Source organism: Erinaceus europaeus, chromosome 7 (genome assembly GCF_950295315.1).
Source record: "Erinaceus europaeus chromosome 7, mEriEur2.1, whole genome shotgun sequence".
In the NCBI taxonomy this organism is placed as follows: domain Eukaryota; kingdom Metazoa; phylum Chordata; class Mammalia; order Eulipotyphla; family Erinaceidae; genus Erinaceus; species Erinaceus europaeus.
In genome coordinates this window covers 84,437,166-84,454,998 of record NC_080168.1, presented here as the reverse complement: position 1 = coordinate 84,454,998, position 17,833 = coordinate 84,437,166, and the positions used below count along the sequence as shown (strand labels likewise).

The 17,833-nt window shown below is 40.6% G+C and overlaps 1 protein-coding gene across 1 annotated transcript in view; it reads right to left on the bottom strand.

Moving 5' to 3' along the window:
- Window positions 1–17,833, bottom strand: part of LOC103112195 (phosphatidylinositol 3,4,5-trisphosphate 3-phosphatase TPTE2-like) — a 71,370-nt gene that overhangs the window by 36,717 nt on the left and 16,820 nt on the right. Inside the window, exons 6-9 of the mRNA XM_060193516.1 lie at window positions 8,547–8,597; window positions 4,778–4,822; window positions 4,082–4,138; window positions 581–631 (exon numbers count right to left, since the gene is read on the bottom strand). Coding sequence (XP_060049499.1) covers window positions 581–631; window positions 4,082–4,138; window positions 4,778–4,822; window positions 8,547–8,597 — 204 coding nt within the window. The remainder of the gene's footprint in view (window positions 1–580; window positions 632–4,081; window positions 4,139–4,777; window positions 4,823–8,546; window positions 8,598–17,833) is intronic.

The window sequence follows — 17,833 nt, the reverse complement described above, 5'->3', positions numbered from 1 at the left end:
TAGGACAAAGAGAAATTGACAGAGGAGGGGAAGACAGAGAAGGGGAGAGAAGGATAGACACCTGCAGACCTGCTTCACTACTTGTGAAGCGACTCCCCTGCAGGTGGGGAGCTGGGGGCTCGAACAGGAATCCTTACACCAGTCCTTTTGCTTTGCACCACCTGCATTTAACCCGCTGCGCTACCTCCCGGCCCCCTATATTATTTTTTAAAAGATTTATTTATTTATTAATGACAGAAAAAGGAAAAGAGAAAAACTAAAGCATTACTGGCACAGGGGGTGCCAGAGATTGAACTCAAAATCTTATGTTTGAGAATCCAGTGCTTTCTCCATTTTGCCACATCTTGGGCCAAAACATGGAAATATTAGACTGAGTAAAATGCTCTTTCTTTGCAAATTTCAATGTTTAACACTAAATTCCAACATTAATTATATCATGTTAAAGATGACATAGAGGTTATTTAGTAACACACTGACAATAGGAATGTTTTTTTTAAACTTCCCAGATCTTCTTAAAATAAATACTGATAATCAAATGCTATGCTTATTTAATTACCTTCTTTTCTAGGGGTTCACATACCTGAATACTAAGGATGATATAAGTAAGTTTACATACTTCTTAATTTTGTTTCTGCAAAAGAAAGTAAAAATAAGATCCCAGAATTTTCAAATTTATTATATATTTATTCTAACATATAAACTTAACTAACCATCTATGGTCATTACATATATGATCTTTGTATTCAAATCATTTTATCAGGGAAATAATATTTATAGGACAGTTGATGTCATGTGGACATGATTTCTTATCTCCTCTTGATATTTATCTGCACACCACTCCACTCCCACCACCAGCTCAAGGTCCTCTTCCACCGTTTATGCTGAGTCCCCAACACCATCTCTACCCCATCCTCATGGTAATTTTTTAAATAAATATAATATTTCCAGAAAATTCTTTACAGGTTGCATAACCCATTTTACCAGGAATTAATAACTTTTTTTTACTAGCAACTTTTCTTTTTACTTTCATATGAGAAATATATGTGCATCAAATACATTTTCAATGTTTAGTATCACAGAACTTACCTGTTAAAACCCCAACTCCAACTTCATATATATATATATATATATATATATATATATATAATATTTATGATTTTTAATGAGAGAGAGCCAGAGCAGTACTCTTACTGCAACACCAGAAATGGAACTCAGAACTTCATGCTTTTGAGTCTCAAGTTTTATCTACTGTGCCACTCCCTAAGCCACTCTAGTAATATCCAGCTGAGGATGATCAACTAAGACACCATAGCATGGAAACAGAAGGAAGTGGAAGAAGAGACCCGTGTCCCAGTTTTCTCACTAAAAACAAGGGATTTCCAGGTGGGTAAGGGTGAGTGAATGACCCTCTGGTCCTCTAATACTTGTTTCTTGAAACTAGACACCTTGTATTCAGATATGAACCTTAAAGATAGTTAAACACTCTTTCATAGGTACTTGCATTTTGAGTTGCAGATACACTTTGGAGATGAGGAATTTTAGTAAAGAAAAAATAATTCAAAGGAGGGGGAGGGAAGGGGGAAGAAGAAGGAGGAGGAGAAGAAGAGGGATGGAATGAGGAGGAGTAGGAGGAGGGGGACAAGGAGAAAGAGAAGAGGAAGAAGTCAGGCTGATGGCATAGTGGTTCTGCAAGACTTTCATGCTTGAGAGAGGTCCCAGGTCCCCAGTCCCCAGCACCACCAAAATCCAGAGCTGACCAGTTCTCCGAACTCTCTCTATAAATATACCTCTCATGTGTGGGGGTATAGCATAATGGTTCTGCAAAGAGACCTTCATGTCTGAGGCTCTCAAGTTCCAGGTTCAATCCCCCAGTACCACCATAAGCCAGAGCTGGGCAGTGCTGTGGTAAAAATTAAATAAATAAATAAATAAATAAATATACCTCTCACTAAAATAAAATAAAACAAAATATTTTTTTAAAAAAGAAAGGCTTACCCCACCTGCAGGGGAGTCACTTCACAAGCGGTAAAGCAGGTCTGCAGGTGTCTTTCTCTCCCCCTCTCTGTCTCCCCCTCCTCTCCCCATTTCTCTTTGTCCTATCCAACAATGACGACATTAATAACAACAATAATAATAACTACAATAATAAAACAACAAGAACAACAAAATGGAATAAATAAATATTTTTCTAAAAAAGAAAGGCTTGTTTTATCCAATCCATCAAAAAATAATAATCATAATTCCCCAGTCCTGAGAGGCCTTATTGCAGACACATAACCTAAGTGACAGAGCAAATGCCTCAGTGATGACCATGATAAAAGAAATGTTACGGAAAATGGACATTTATGACAAGTTGAAGAATTATTTGAACAGATCAGTTACTCCTCTATTTTCCAGGTAAATTTTTTCTAAACAAAACAAAGAAAAAGCAACAAGTGAGCAATAAATTTCCTCTTTAGCATCATTCACTTTCCAATATTGAGGGGGCAGGTGGTGGCACACCTGGCTAAGCACACGTGTTACAATGCGCAAAGACTCAGGTTTGAGCCCCATCCCTCCCCAGTCCCCACGTGCAGGGGGAAAGCTTTGTGAGTCGTGAAACATTGCTGCATGCTTTCTTTTTTCTCTGCCTCTCTCCCTCTATCATCCCCACCCTCTCGATTTCTGGCTGTCTCTATCCAATAAATAAATATAATTTTAAAAAGTCTGAAAAACTTTAAGAAAGAAAGAAAGAAGGAAAACAAGGAAGGAAGGGGAGGGGAGGGGAGGGGAGAGGAGAGGAGAGGAGAGGAGAGGAGAGGAGAGGAGAGGAGAGGAGAGGAGAGGAGAGGAGAGGAGAGGAGAGGAGAGGAGAGGAGAGGGAAGGAACGATGGTAGGAAGGACAGAAGCCGGTGAATGTCAATGATGGCCATTTTGGCCAGTGCCAGGCTACCTTATCACCTAGGTTCCTAGTTATGTGTTGTTTTTTTTAATTCACCCATTAATACGAAGGCACAGACTTGTAAGGAATCCCTCTATTTTCCATCGCTGGTTACTTCCATCAGGGATGTCCTCATCAGCCCTTTTGTGGACCTTTGAGGACCTCGTCCTTGCAACCAAGTAACACTGGTAAAGACTCCAAAGGGAGTCTGGGTCATTCTACTCTGCCACTCAAGGAAGACTAGTCCTGCAATGTGTGCAGCCTGAGAAGGCCCTATAGACTGCTCAGACTGACAGGGACCCCATGTCATATAGGCTCCTTACTAAATATTAGTAAATATGGGCCTAATCTCATTGGCTTTAATCCTACTCTTTGAATCCTATTTATTAAACATTTTGTCCTACTTTATATCTCACCAGTTTTCAGTCACCAAGTTCCAGATGCTACTACTGTCTCATCCTGGCCTCTAGGGATAGATAACCATGCAAAGATGTCCTGGAACTTCACCTCTCTAGAGCCCTGCCCTACTAGGGAAAGATAGGGACAGGTCTGGGTGTATGAACTGATCAGGAAACATGTCCATCTCAGCAGAGAGCAATTAAAATAGCCCAGAACTACTTCCTACAGCAAGACAAAAAAGAATTTTGGTCCATACCCCCAGAGAGGGAAATATTAAGGGCAGATGACTAGAGGATCCTGAACCCAATTCCACTTTGATTAAGTACATTTGTTTTGCACCTTCATTGGGAAGAGAGGGAAAACCTCAGGGAACACCTCAAGTAACACCTGAGGAAAGAAATTAGACTTTGCTTCTTTTATCAGAAAGGGAAGGGGAAAAAAATGAAAGACACTTGGAAGTTATAATAGGTATGGTATAGCTTAAAAGAAGTTCAGGCAGTTATGCATGTACAAACTATTGTATTTACTGTTGAATGTAAAACATTAATTCCCCAATAAAGAAATAAATTTAAAAAAAAAGAAAAAATAAGTTCAGGCAGGCCTTAGAAGTTTATACATGTTATTGTTAATGTACCTTTTCCCCAAATATTTTGATGCCTTTCCACAGTTCTCCCTCTTTTTTTTTCTTTTGACTCATCACAAGTCCTATATTCACAAAGATAAGATGTCCATTTCTCCCTCCAAACTTCAAACTGACTTACCTATGTAGTTTTGGGGAATACTCTTCTTTCTCAAACTTGGATAGCCGTTGTGTTATACTGAAAATATCACCAAACACAAATTATTTCATTATATTTTCTACACAGAATGAAGATATAAAAATTCATTTGAACATAGGCAATTCCTCATATATGTAAAGGATATTATAGGGGCTTGGTGGTGGCATACCCAGTAGAGTACACACATTTAAATGAACCAGGACCCAGGTTGTAAGTTGTCTCTCTCTTTCCTTCTCTGTCTTCCCCTTCCCTCTCAATTTCTTTCTATTAAAAAGAAAAAAAAAAAGGAAAAATGGTTGTTGGGAGCAGTGGATATATCATGCAGGCACTGAGTCTCAGAGATAAACCTAGTGGAACGAACAAAAAAATAAACAAAAAGGACATATAACTTTAGAGCTCAGACACTGTGAGTCATAAATCCATTTTAAATAAATAAATAAATATTATAGCAAACATGACTAATTACTGGAAAATCGACATTTTAGAAATGAACATTCGGGTCATTGTCCAGAAAACTGTTCCCAAGGACCCTTCCAAGTTTGAATTTTACATCATTCACTCTTTTTTCTACCTGTGTCTATCTTGGTCCTGGAGGTAATGACTTTATAACTAATTGGATTCTGGGATCTCAATATCCCTTCCTTTCTCTCTCTATATGGCTACATATTTATGTCTCACCTTTCCTTTGGAATGCCATGGTAAGTTACATGTCTTGATTCAAAGCTAAAGGATTAAAAGTGAACATGGTAAATGCACTTTCTAGACTTATATTTAAACATAATCAGTTAATAACAACCATACAATTTATAATGTAGTTGACCTTAAAAATAACTTGGGGGCTGGGGGAGGGGGTGGGAAAATCATGTAATGTTTATGCAAACAACTTTCATGCCTGAAGCACTAGAAGTTGCAGTTTCCATCCCCTGCACCACTATAAGCCAGAGCTGATCAGTGCTTTGATAACAATAAATAAATAAATAAGATATAAAACAAAAACGATCAGCTATTTGAATTTTTTATTGTTGTTGTAGTTATTATTGTTATTGATGTCATCGTTGTTAGGACAGAGAGGAGAGGAAGACAGAAAGGAGAGAGAGAAAGATAGACACCTGCAGACCTGCTTCACTGCCTGTGAAGCGACTGCCCTGCAGGTGGGGAGCCGGAGGCTCGAACCAAGGTCCTTAGGCTCATCCTTGCTCTTTCTGCCACCTACGCTTAACCTGCTTCGCTACCGCCTGACTCCCAGCTATCTGAATTCTTATACATTTGGAAAGAAAATCTTAGTCCTGTGAGAAAAAAATTTTTTTCTTTAAGTATTTTATTTATTTTATTTTTGAAAAGGACACAGAGAGAAATACCAGAACATTGCTCAGTTTTGGTTTATGGTGGTGTGGGCGATTCAATCTGGGGCTTTGGAGCCTCAGGTATGAGAGTCTTTTGGCATAACCATTAGGCTATCTACCCCCGCCCCCCAAACTGTTTTAATGGATCAAGTTCATGCATATTTCTTTACATGTGAACCATTTCTATTATACTCACTCCAAATAAGATTCTTTCCTGTCTTGGTTCACTTTAATGAAGGATGCACCACAGATACTTTGACAGTATCCTAAGAGTTTTGGCTGTTGATAACTGAAAGTGATGAACAAATGAGAAATAAGAAGCATCCTTCTTGGGGTAAGGGTGTGACACGCCCAGTAGAGCACACATGTTGCAGTTCACAAAGACCCAGGTACAAGTTGCCAGTCACCATCTGTAGGGTGGGAAGCTTCACAAGTAGTTGAAGCAGTGCTGTAGATATCATTCTTTTTCTCCCTCTTTCTCCCCCTTCCCTCTCAATTTCTGTCTCTATCCAAATAAATATTTGTCCTCTTTTAAACAATTTGTTTAAAAGAGGCATATGTAACCCTGCTTCACCTCTCACAAAGCTTTTCCCCTGGCCCCATTTCAGTGTAGTTTTAATATGCACTTCGCTAACGATAAGTGAAGTGAAGCATTTCTCCATATATCTGTAGGCCACATGTATCTCTTCTTTAGAAAATTGTTTAGTTCTTTGGCCCACATTTTATTTTATTTTTGCATTTATTTATTTATTTATTGCCTCCAGGATTATTGCTGGGGCTCAGTGCCTGCACTACAAATCCACTGCTCCTGGTGGCCTTCTCCCTCACCACCATTTTATTGGATATGACAGAGAAATTGAGAGGGGAGGGGAAGATAGAGAGGGGAAAAGGAAGATAGACAACAACAAACATGCTTCACTGAATGTGAAGTGACCCCCACCCCCAGCAGGTAGGGAGCCAGGGGCTTGAGCTGGAATCTTTGCAAGGGTCCTTGAACTTCATTCTATGTGCGCTTAACTGCTTGACCCCCTTTTGGCTTCTTTTGCAGATTTGTACCAACTCAGTATAGACGTTTGATATAATTAGTTTGTCCAATGTGATATTTGCGGCGATGTGCAAATATCTTCTCCTGTATACTTGATTATCAGGTTATTCTTGTGTAGTTTGCTTTTGGTGTGTAGAAGCTTTTGAGTTTCATGTAATCCCAGTTATTTACTCTTGATTTCATTTCTCATGCCCAGGAGGTTGCATCTGCAAATACATCTTTGACGTGAAGGTCCTGGTAAGTTTCACCAACATTTTCTCTTACAAATTTTGGAATTTCTGTTCTAACATCTAGACCTTTAACCCATTTTGATTTGGCCTTGGTGTATGGTATGAGGTGGTGGTCTAGTTCCACTTTTTTACATGTGCTGTCCAATTTTCCCAGCAACATCTGTTGAAGAGACCTTCTTTACCCCATCAAAAGGTTTTGGTCCCTAGTGTATGGCTGTATATGTGTGGGTTCATAGATAAATATTTTTAAAACTTTTTTATTGTCTTTATTTTATTTATTTTTAAAATATTTATTCCATTTTGTTGCCCTTGTTTTATTGTTGTAGTTATTATTGTTGATGTTATTGATGTCGTTGTTGCTGAATAGGACAGAGAGAAACAGAGAGAGGAGGGGAAGACAGAGAGGGGAGAGAAAGATAGATACCAGAAGACTTGCTTCACTGTTTGTGAAGTGGCTTCCCTGTAGGTGGGGAGCCAGGAGCTTGAACCGGGATCCTTACGCAGGTCCTTGCACTTTGTGCCACCTGTGCTTAACCTGCTGCACTACCATCGACTCCCCTATTTATTTTATTTTTGAGTGAGATGCAGAAAGAGAGAGAGACACACACACACAAACACCAGAGCACTGCTCAGCTCTGGCTTACAGTGGTGTGGGGAATTGAACCTAGGATTTTAGGAGCCTCAGGCATGAGAGCCTGTTTGCATAACCATTATGCTATCTTCCCTGCCCTCTTAATTTTTTTCATTTTATGTATTTATTGTTGGAGAGACAGAGAGAAATTGAAAGGGGAGGGGGAGATAGAGAGAGAGAGATAGAGGGACACCTGCAACCCTGTTTCACCACTTATGACGCTTTCCCCCTGCAGGGGGAGGGGACCAGGGGCTTGAACTTGGGTCTTTGCATGCCATAGCGGGTGTGCTTGACCAGGTGCACCACTGCCTGCACCCTTGTCTTTATTTATTTATTGGATAGAATCAGCCAGAAATGGAGAGGGAAGTGGCAGACAGAGAGGGAGAGGGACAGAGAGACATCTGCATTACTGCTTTACCACTGGTGAAGATTTCCCCCTGCAGGTGGAGACCAGGGACTTGAACCTGGGTCCTTGCACACTGGAATATGTGTGCTCAACCAGGTGGGTCACCACCCAGTCCTGATAAGTCTTCTTTAAAGGCATCCTTCTCATAAAACAATTATCTTTTTTTAATAAATATTTATTTATTTATTTATTTATTTCCCCTTTGTTTTTGCCCTTGCTGTTTTATTGTTGTAGTCATTATTGTTGTTTTATTGATGCCTTCGTTGTTGGATAGGACAGAGAGAAATGGAGAGAGGAGGGGGAGACAGGGAGAAAGATAGACACCTGCAGACCTGCTTCACCGCTTGTGAAGTGACTCCCCTGCAGGTGGGGAGCCGGGGGCTTGAACCGAGACCCTTATGCTGGTCCTTGTGCTTTGCGCCACCTGCGCTTAACCGCTGTACTACCGCCCGACTCCCAAACAACTATCTTTTATATGTCTAGATGCAAAGAAGTCAGAAAGGCATTAATATATGACAGGGTGAGAGATTCAGAACCATCAAAGACTCTGTACTATCAAGGACACTCCTAAAAAGGAACCTCTCTGATTTCAGATCTTTCCACACACCCTCTGCACACCCACACACTCTGTTTCTCTTTTTTCTTGTTCACCTTCTTCTTATCTCTAGTGCTCTATCACTGTGTCTCTGTGTTTGTATTTCTTGCTCTCTGACAGCAAGATTCCATTAGAAATTGGATTTCCCAAACCTCAATATTCTTCAGCCTCTTTCTATAAACAGGCATATATCTCACCTTTCAGAGTTGATTTCAGAGTAGTTCTCTTTCAATTCGTTTGTGTCAAAGCTATAAGATGAAAAATGAATGTGGTAATGTGTCTTTCTAGACATACGTTAATACAAATTAGCTACAGTCATTCTATATCTATAATATAGTTGGATTTAACACTTAGCAACCAATGATTAGAGAACAGGACTTGCATGCCTGAGGTCCAACCTTGGCTGCTTATATGCCAGAGAAAGGCTTTAGTTGCTAGATAAATACATAGATAGATAGATAGATAGATAGATAGATAGATAGATAGATAGATAGATAGACAGATAGATAGATAGATAGATAGATCTTGAATAACAGCATTTTAAATAGCCATTTGAAAAGTGGTAAGTGTATTCACAAGTTAGAGGTTTTGTACATTTACAATGAACGGGTGTGGAAAAAGTCTTTTTGAATTGTGTTCATGCACACTTCCTTATTTATGAACCTTTTCTACTTGCTTGAGCTAGACTTCTCTCCTGACTCTGCTCACATTGGCAGGAGCTCCAGCACAGACATTTTGATAGCTTCCTAGGGATATTGGCTGCCACTAACTTAGGATGACAAACAAATGAGAAATAAGAAGCATCCATACTCTCAACTGTTCCTCTTACAAACTAGATGCAAAGAAGTTGGGAAATTAGGGGCTTGAGGTAGATAACTTAGTGGCTATGCAAAGGCTTTTCTCCAGCACCACCATAAGTCAGAACTGAGCAGTGTTCTGTAGAAAGAAAGAAAGAAAGAAAGAAAGAAAGAAAGAAAGAAAGAAAGAAAGAAAGAAAGAGAGAGAGAGAGAAAGATAGGGGAGAGGAAGGAAGGAAGCAAGGAAGGAAGGGAGGGAGGGAGGAATGGAGGGAGGGGAAGCATGAAACTGGGACTCATATTCGGTGAGAGGTTCAGGAAATCTCCAAGTTGGATGTGGATACCTTGAGGCAGAAGTTTGCTAACATCTGCAATCAATGTACTTTGAAATCATCTTAGCACATGGCTGACTAGTGAATGGAGAAGAATAAATAACAGATGGACAATAAAGTATTAATGGCTGCCTGTGAGTGTGGGCACAGGGGTAAACAATGCAGAAATATTACTCTGCTGCATATCTGAAATCCCTTGTAATTACTCAGTGAGAACAGGAGGAGGTACAGTAAATCCTGAATCACTGCCTATATATATGAAAACCTACATACTAGATATCATTGCATAATGTACTGTGGTATTAAAGAACAAATGACAAATGTCAAAAGAGGAAAAGAAAGTTTGGGCAGGGGTAGATAGCATAATGGTTGTGCAAAGAGATTATCATGCCTAAGGCCCCAAAGTCCCAGGTTCAATCCCTGCGCCACCATAAGCCAGAGCTGAGTAGTGCTCTGGTTAAAAAAAAAAAAAAAGTGCCAGAGACATGGCATTACTATGGAAGTTCCTAAAAATGAACCTCAAGAATTGCAGTCTCTTTCTTCCTCATTCATCTCTATGCTCCTCAGCACTGCTCCTTCTATCTCTATGTCTCTGTGTCCTTTCTTGACCTCTAAGAGGAGCAGTCCAAAACCAACTGGATGGGGCCAGGTGGTGGCACACCTGGTTGAGCACACATGTTATACAGTCTGCAAAGACCTCGTTCAAGCCCTTGGTCCCCACCTGCAGGGGGAAAACTTTGTGAATGGTGAAGCAGGGTTTCAGGTGTCTCTCTGTCTCCCTCCCTCTCTATTACCCCCCTTCCCTCTTGATTTCTGGCTGTCTCTATCTCTTTCTCTATATGTAAATAAATATAATTTTAAAAAATTGAAGAAAAAAAGAAAAAGCTGCTAAACTTCTCTTTCTCTTCCTTCTCTCTCTCTCTTTCCTTTTCACCAGAGCACTGCTTGGCTCTGGTTTATGGTGGTATAGGGGACTGAATGTGGGACTTTGGAGCCTCAGCCAAGAGAGTCTCTCTGCATAACCATTATGCTATCTATCCCTGCCATAAACTTATTTCTAAATTAGGGTCTGAACAACAACAACAAACTTTTTTTTTAACTAACTGGATTTACCTACCTTTCTTTTTCAAGTATTTCTCATTTTTCATTGACTTCACTAACATTAGACTTACAGCTAAAGAATTAGAAGTGAACCTGGTTTTCTGGATTCATTTTCAAATGCAATCTAGCTTTCATTGCATTTCAACTCACAATGGAACTATATTTACTATGATATTATAATAAGTTATTTGAAACCAGGTACCTAATTTATCTTTGGAAATTAGATTTTACACAATTATCTTTTTTCTTGTAGAAGAATCTCATGCATATGTGATTTCACTGTTCTGTGCTGCTATAGAAAATTTTATTAGTGACTTAATATTGATTTAAGAAATTATAAGATAACAGGGGTATAATTCCACACTTTTCCCACCACCATATTTCTGTGTCCCCATCCCCTTCATGGGAAACTACAGCCGTCCTCTCAAGATCACAGATATGGATTGACTATTATTTCTTTTTTATTTTTATTATATTTATTTATTAATTAGAGACCGCCAGAAATCGAGAAGGTAGGGGCAATAGATAGGGAGAGAGACAGACAGACACCTGCAACAATGCTTCACCATTTGCAAAGCTTTCCCCCAGCATGTGGGGACCGGGGGCTTGAACCTGGTGCTTGTGCATTGTATCATGTGTCCCCAACCTGGCCCTAGTTGAATATTAGTTCTCTAACTATCTATCTATATTTATATATTTGCCCTTATTCTTTTTTAAAAAATCATTTCTATTTGTTTTTAATAGTTTGTACACAGATTATAAGTATTATATATTAAGATTACAGTGTATAGCTGCACACACACACTCCACCTAAATTCTATATTCCCACACTCCCTCCTTTCAAAGATAACCACCAGAGTTCTCACTCGTCTGTCTCACAAACTGCTTGCTTCTGTTTTTTTTTTTTTTGGCAAGTTCATGTGTATCAGATCTTTAGATTCCACATATAAGCGATATAGTCTGGTAGTTGTCTTTCATTTCTTTACTTATTTCACTAAGCATAATCTCCTCCAGTTCCATCCATTTGTCCCAAAGAACATATATACTTTTGATTGCAGAGTAATATTCCATGGAATATAAATCCCATAGCTTCTTTTTAAAAAAAATTTAATTTTTTTAATTAATAGATTTTTCCACTTTTGGGGGGGATTAATGTTTTACATTTGACAGTGAACACAATCATTTTACATGCATGACATTTCTCAGTTTTCCACATAACAATACAACCCTCACTAAGTCCTCTGTCATCCTGTTCAGGACCTGTACTCTCCCCACCACCCACCCCAGTCTTTTACTTTGGGGCAATACACCAACTCTTGTTCAGGTTTTACTTGCGTAAAACATTTATTTTTTTTATTATCTTTATTTATTTATTGGTTATAGACAGCCAGAAACTGAGAGAGAAGGAGGTGATAGAGAGGGAGCGAGTCAGAGAGACACCTGCAACACTGTTTCACCACTTGTGAAGCTTTCCCCCTGCAGATGGGATCTGGGGGCTCGAACCTGGGTCCTTGCACACTGTCACATGTGCGCTCAACCAGGTGCACCACCATCCAGCCCCAATCCCATAACTTCTTCAGCTAGACATCTATTTATGAGCATTTAGGTTATAAACATAGGGGTGCATGACTCTTCTGATTAGTATTTGAGTATCTACTGGATAAATGCATAAGAGAGGTATTATTGGGTCATAAGGCACTTCCATTTTTATTTAAGGATTCACCATACAGTCTTCCAAAGGGGTTGTACCAGTCTGCATTCCTACCAGCAGTGTAGCAGAGTTCCCTTTTCTCCATAGCCTCTCCAACACCAGTCATTTCCTGGGTTGTTGATATAGGCCATTCTCTCAACTGTGAGACAGTGTCTCAGTCTAGTCTTGATTTGCATTTGTCTAATGATAAGTGAAGTAGAGCACTGCTTCATGTGTCTGTGGGCCATGTGTATCTCTTTAGAAAACTTTGTTTAGTTATTTTTTTTAGATATTTATTTTATTTTATTATTATCTTTATTTATTGGATAGAGACAGCCAGAAATTGAGGGGAAGGGAGAGACAGAGATAGATAGATAGATAGATAGATAGACAGACAGACAGACAGATACAGATAGACAGACACCTGAAGCCCTGCTTCACCACTCGCAGTTTCCCCCCTGCAGGTGGGGACTGGGGACTTGAACCTGGGTCTTTGTGCACTGTAACATGTGTCCTCAACCAGATGCACCATCGCCTGGCTCAAATATTTAATTTATTAATTAATGAGAAAGATAGGAAGAGAGAGAGAAAGAAATAGACATCACTCTGGCACATGTGGTGCCAGGGATTGAACTTGGGATATCATATTTGAGAGTTCAATGCTTTATCCACTGCATTGTGTCTCAGGTGACCACCTGTCTATTTAGTTCTTTTGCCCACTTTTTTACTGGGTTATTTTTGCTTCTTTTGTAGACTGTCAATTGATTGCCCATTTTTTCCTATGGCCCTGCCCTCTCTTCCTTTCTAAGTCACGCCTACTATTTCTTGAGTGTCTTTTTTTCCCCCTCCTCTATCCAGGTTTTGATGAAATTGGGTGTTCAGATCCCTATGTTCATCTTCACCTAACACTTACCCCTTTGAGATTATGGACCAAAATTCATTATGGGGTGCAGAAAGTGGGAGTTCTGACCTCTGTAATTGCTTCTCTGCAGGACATGGGCATTGGCAGGTCTATCCATACCCCAGCCTATTTCTGTCTTTCCCTAGTGGGGCAGGGCTCTGGAGAGGTGAGGTTTGTGTTGCTTTTTTAATTCAGAACTGATATTCAGGGACTTGGGTTCAAGCCCCTGGTACCCACCTGAGGGGGTTGGAGCTTCACTATCAATGAAACTTTGCTGCAGGTGTCTCTCTCTTTTCTCTCCCTCTCTATATCCTTCCCCCTATACATTTGTCTCTGTCCTATCAAATAAAAATAAAAAGAAATTTTTTAAAAAGGCTGCAGGGAACAGTGGATTCCTAATGGCACTAAACCACAGCAATAACCCTGGTGGCAATTGAAAAAAAAAAAAAAAAAGGATGAGAAACCAAAAGCATTCTCTTGTAACCAGTCTAACTTTTATCCAAATATATGTAAAAAGTGTTAGAAAGTTACTTATCTTGTGTTAGAGTGACAGATTCAGAAAGTGTCAAAGACTGTAAGATCATGACTGCTCTCAAAAATGAACCTCTAAGACAAAAGGGGTTCTGTCCTCTTTCTCCTTTTCCACTGCCTCCACCTCCTCTCTTTCTGTTGGGTAGTATGCCAGCTCCCCCTGGCTTCTGCTTAACCAAGCACCGGTATACCTCTATAGGGATTGGGTTTGATCCCATTCAAAGTGGTCTATTTACATAAATCACTTTTACATTTACATAAAGCACCACACTCCCTCCAGGGCATTAGTGGTTTAGTGGTAGAATTCTTGCCTGCTCCGTCCCCTCTCCTTGTCACACCCTGATCCTCTCCTTGTCATACCCTGATTTTCACCAGTCACTTTTCTCTCCACCCTCTCTATGTCACATCCTGTTTCCACCCTACTTGGCAAGTATATATAAAGATAGCATTGTGAGTTTTAGGGTACTTTAGTTTAGTTTAGCTTAGCTCAGCTTGGATTGTGCTGCGTCCTGCATGAATAAAGAGATACTGCCTACAGCTCAACCATGAGTCCCTGGTCGTCTGTTACCCGCCCGTGAAGCCAGCCCAGCGAAAACAACATAGCCCGGCGAAAACAACATCTTTCTATCTGCTTCTCTGTGTCCTTCTTTCTGCTAAGAATTCCACAAGTAACTGGAGTTCACACATCTCAATATCCTCATTTCTCTCCTCACTATTTTCCCCATCTTGGTTCACATATAATTTGGATAGTTTCCTAGGGATTTTAGCTGCCATTAACCAAGGGTGACAAATAAGGAGTAAGAAGCCTTCTTCTTATGACCTGTTTCTCCTCTAAGCTGGTGCAAAGAAGTTAGAAAGTTAATTACATATGCTAGAGAGACATTCAGAAAATGTCAGACTCTGACATATCACAGATGCTCCTAAAAATAAACCCCTTCAATCTCAATCTCTCTCCTTGCTTTCCTCCTCTTCCTCTTACTATCTTCTCTCCCATCACCTCCCTTCCCTCTTCCTTGTCCTCCTTTTTTTTTTTGCCTTGCTGTAACTACATATGGATATATTTGTGTATATCCATCTATCATTATACCTCCTGTTTAAATGAAGCTTTATATGGTGACAACTAATATCTGAGATCTGAGGACATACTAATGTATCAAGATGTGTGTGATGAGGGCTGGGCACAGCAGATAGTGTGCACATCTTACCATGTGCAAAGACCTAGGTTCAAGTCTCTGATCCCTACCTACGGGGTGAAGCTTTTTAAATGCTAAAGCAGTGCTGCAGCTCTCTTGCTCTCTCTCCTCTCGCCCCCCCCTTACTTTCAATTTTCTCTGCTTCTATCCAACAAAAGATGTAAAATAATATCCTTTAATAGTCCCTTAGTCCCAATCTACATCAGCCTCTTATGGTGGCATTTATTTCTATTTAACTTCAGTTTGTGGGCACCATGCCTGTTATTGTATCTAAATCAGGGTCCTCAAACGCCCACCTCCTCTTTACTTTCACTCATCACAGTCATCTCTCCTGTCCATCAGCAGAATCCAGAACTGCAAGCCTGATGCAATAGCTCTACCTGGAACTTAGGAGTGTGGAACAGATCTAGGACCTATTAATTCCATTCTTTTCTGCTGTGGCCACTTCTGTTCCCAGATCACTGTTATCATTCTCCTTGCTTCCAAATAGGAATCTCTCCTTATCTGTCTCATACTATCTCATACTATAGGAATGTTGTTCCGCCAGAATTGGTAAGTTGAAGTCCTGTTGCCTGCAATACAGAAAGTGACCTTAATGGGAAATGGGTTTGTGTGGGCCTTCCCAGGACCTTGCCCTCACCATAAAGCAGTGATGGAAGGGATAGTCCCAGTCTCCAAAGGGAGGTTGAGGTATTCTGCCCTGCCACTCGAGGAAGACTGGTCCTGAAATGAGTGCTGCCTACAGTGTTCCCAGCTGTGACCAGGAGCTGTGAGCTCAGACCAACAGGGACTCAGAGGCTATACAGGCTCTGGTGCTAAATATATATAGGCAGGCCCTGGATCAGGTGGATGGAGGTAAATAGTTAATTTTATCCACAGAATTCTTTCAAGAATGAGAGCTACTCAACTGCCCTAATCCAACTTTCTAGCCCTTCTCGCTACTCTGACTCCATTTTCTCAGACAATATTTTTATCCAACTTTAGGCTAGCTATCAAACTCAAGCAAAACTACCATACTCTAGGGACATGCCCAAAATGGACTTCCTATCTTTCTTCTACCCTAAGATCCTAAGCTCATCTGCTCTCTTCCTACTTTTTCATTCCTGTTCATTAACTATTTTGTCTCACTTTATGTCCTGCCACCTTCCAGTTGCAGATGCTACCACGATTCTATCCTGACTTCTCTGGGCAGATGACTTCACCAGTGTGCCCTGGAACCTCATCTCTCCAGAACTGTACCCCACTAGGGAAAGATAGAAACAGGCTATGGGGGAGTCGGGCTGTAGCGCAGTGGGTTAAGCGCAGGTGGCACAAAGCACAAGAACCGGCCTAAGGATCCCGGTTCGAGCCCTGGCTCCCCACCTGCAGGGGAGTCACTTCACAAGCGGTGAAGCAGGTCTGCAGGTGTCTATCTTTCTCTCCCCTTCTCTGTCTCCCCCCTCCTCTCTCCATTTCTCTCTGTCCTATTCAACAATGACGACAACAATAATAACTACAACAATAAAACAATAAGGGCAACAAAAGGGAATACATAAATAAAATAAATATATAAAAAAAGAAACAGGCTATGGATAGACCTGCCAACACCCATGTCCAATGGAGAAGCAACTACAGAAGCCAGAACTCCAACCTTCAGCACCCCAAAAACATTTTTGTTTTTTTAAAGTATTTATTCCCTTTTGTTGCCCTTGTTTTATTGTTGTAGTGATTATTGTTGTTGTTATTGATGCCGTCTTTGTTGGATAGGACAGAGAGAAGTGGAGAGAGGAGGGGAAGACAGAGAGGGAGAGAGAAAGATAGACACCTGCAGACCTGCTTCACCACTTGTGAAGTGACCCCCCCCCCGCAGGTGGGGAACCGGGGACTTGAACTGGGATTCTTACACCATTCCTCCTCACGCACTTAAACTGCTGTGCTACTCCCTGCAAAAACTATTTTAATCCATACTCCCATCAAGGGAGAATTGATAGGAGGAAGAAGATAAGAGGGCTCTCAACTCCAGCTCCATCGGTACCCAAATTGAGAGGAGGAAAAGGAGAGGGACATTTGAAGGCAGTAATGGTGTTATGAGTGGCTTGGAGGGGAAGAGAGGAAGGGAGCTAGAAGAAAAAGGGGGAAATTATATACAAATGTAGACAGATAGTTATAGAGATGATGGTTGATTCATGTCTACAACTTTAGGGGAACTGTGGTGGCTTGCAGTGGAGAGATTGAAGATTCAGAACTCTCATGGTGGGAACGGTATGGAATTACACCCCTATTGACATGTAATTTTGTAAATCAATATTAAATCACTAAAAAACTAAGACCAATAAGGACTTAGAGGTTACACAGGCTCTGGCGCTAAATATAAATATGCATTTACATATGGGCCCTGGAGCAGGTGGATGGAGGTTAATGTTAGCCACAGAATTCTTTTTTTTTTTTTTTATAATAATGGGAGTTACTCTCTTCCCCTAATCCAACTTTCTAGCCCCTTTCTCCACTCTGACACCATTCTCTCAGACAATATTCTCATCCAACCTCATGCTAGTTACCAAACTCAAGCAAAACTACTATTGTTGTATGCCCCCAGGAACATGCCTAAAATGGTTCTCCTAGCTTTCTTCTACCCTAAAATCCCTAGCTCATCTGCTCTGATCCTACTTTCTGGTTCCTGTTCATTAACCATCTTGTCTCAACTTAGGTCATGCCACCTTCTAGACACCAAGCTACAGATGCTACCATGACTCCACCCCGACTTCTCTGGGCAGATGACCTCACCAATGTCTCCTGGACCCTCACTTCTGGTCCACTAGGGAAAGACAGAAACAGGCAGGGGTATTGATTGACCTGTCAATGCGAATACTCAGCAGAGAAGCAGCTACAGAAGCCAGAACTCCTACCTTCTGCTCCCCATAAACAACCTTGATCCATACTCCCAGTGGGGGAGAAGTGAC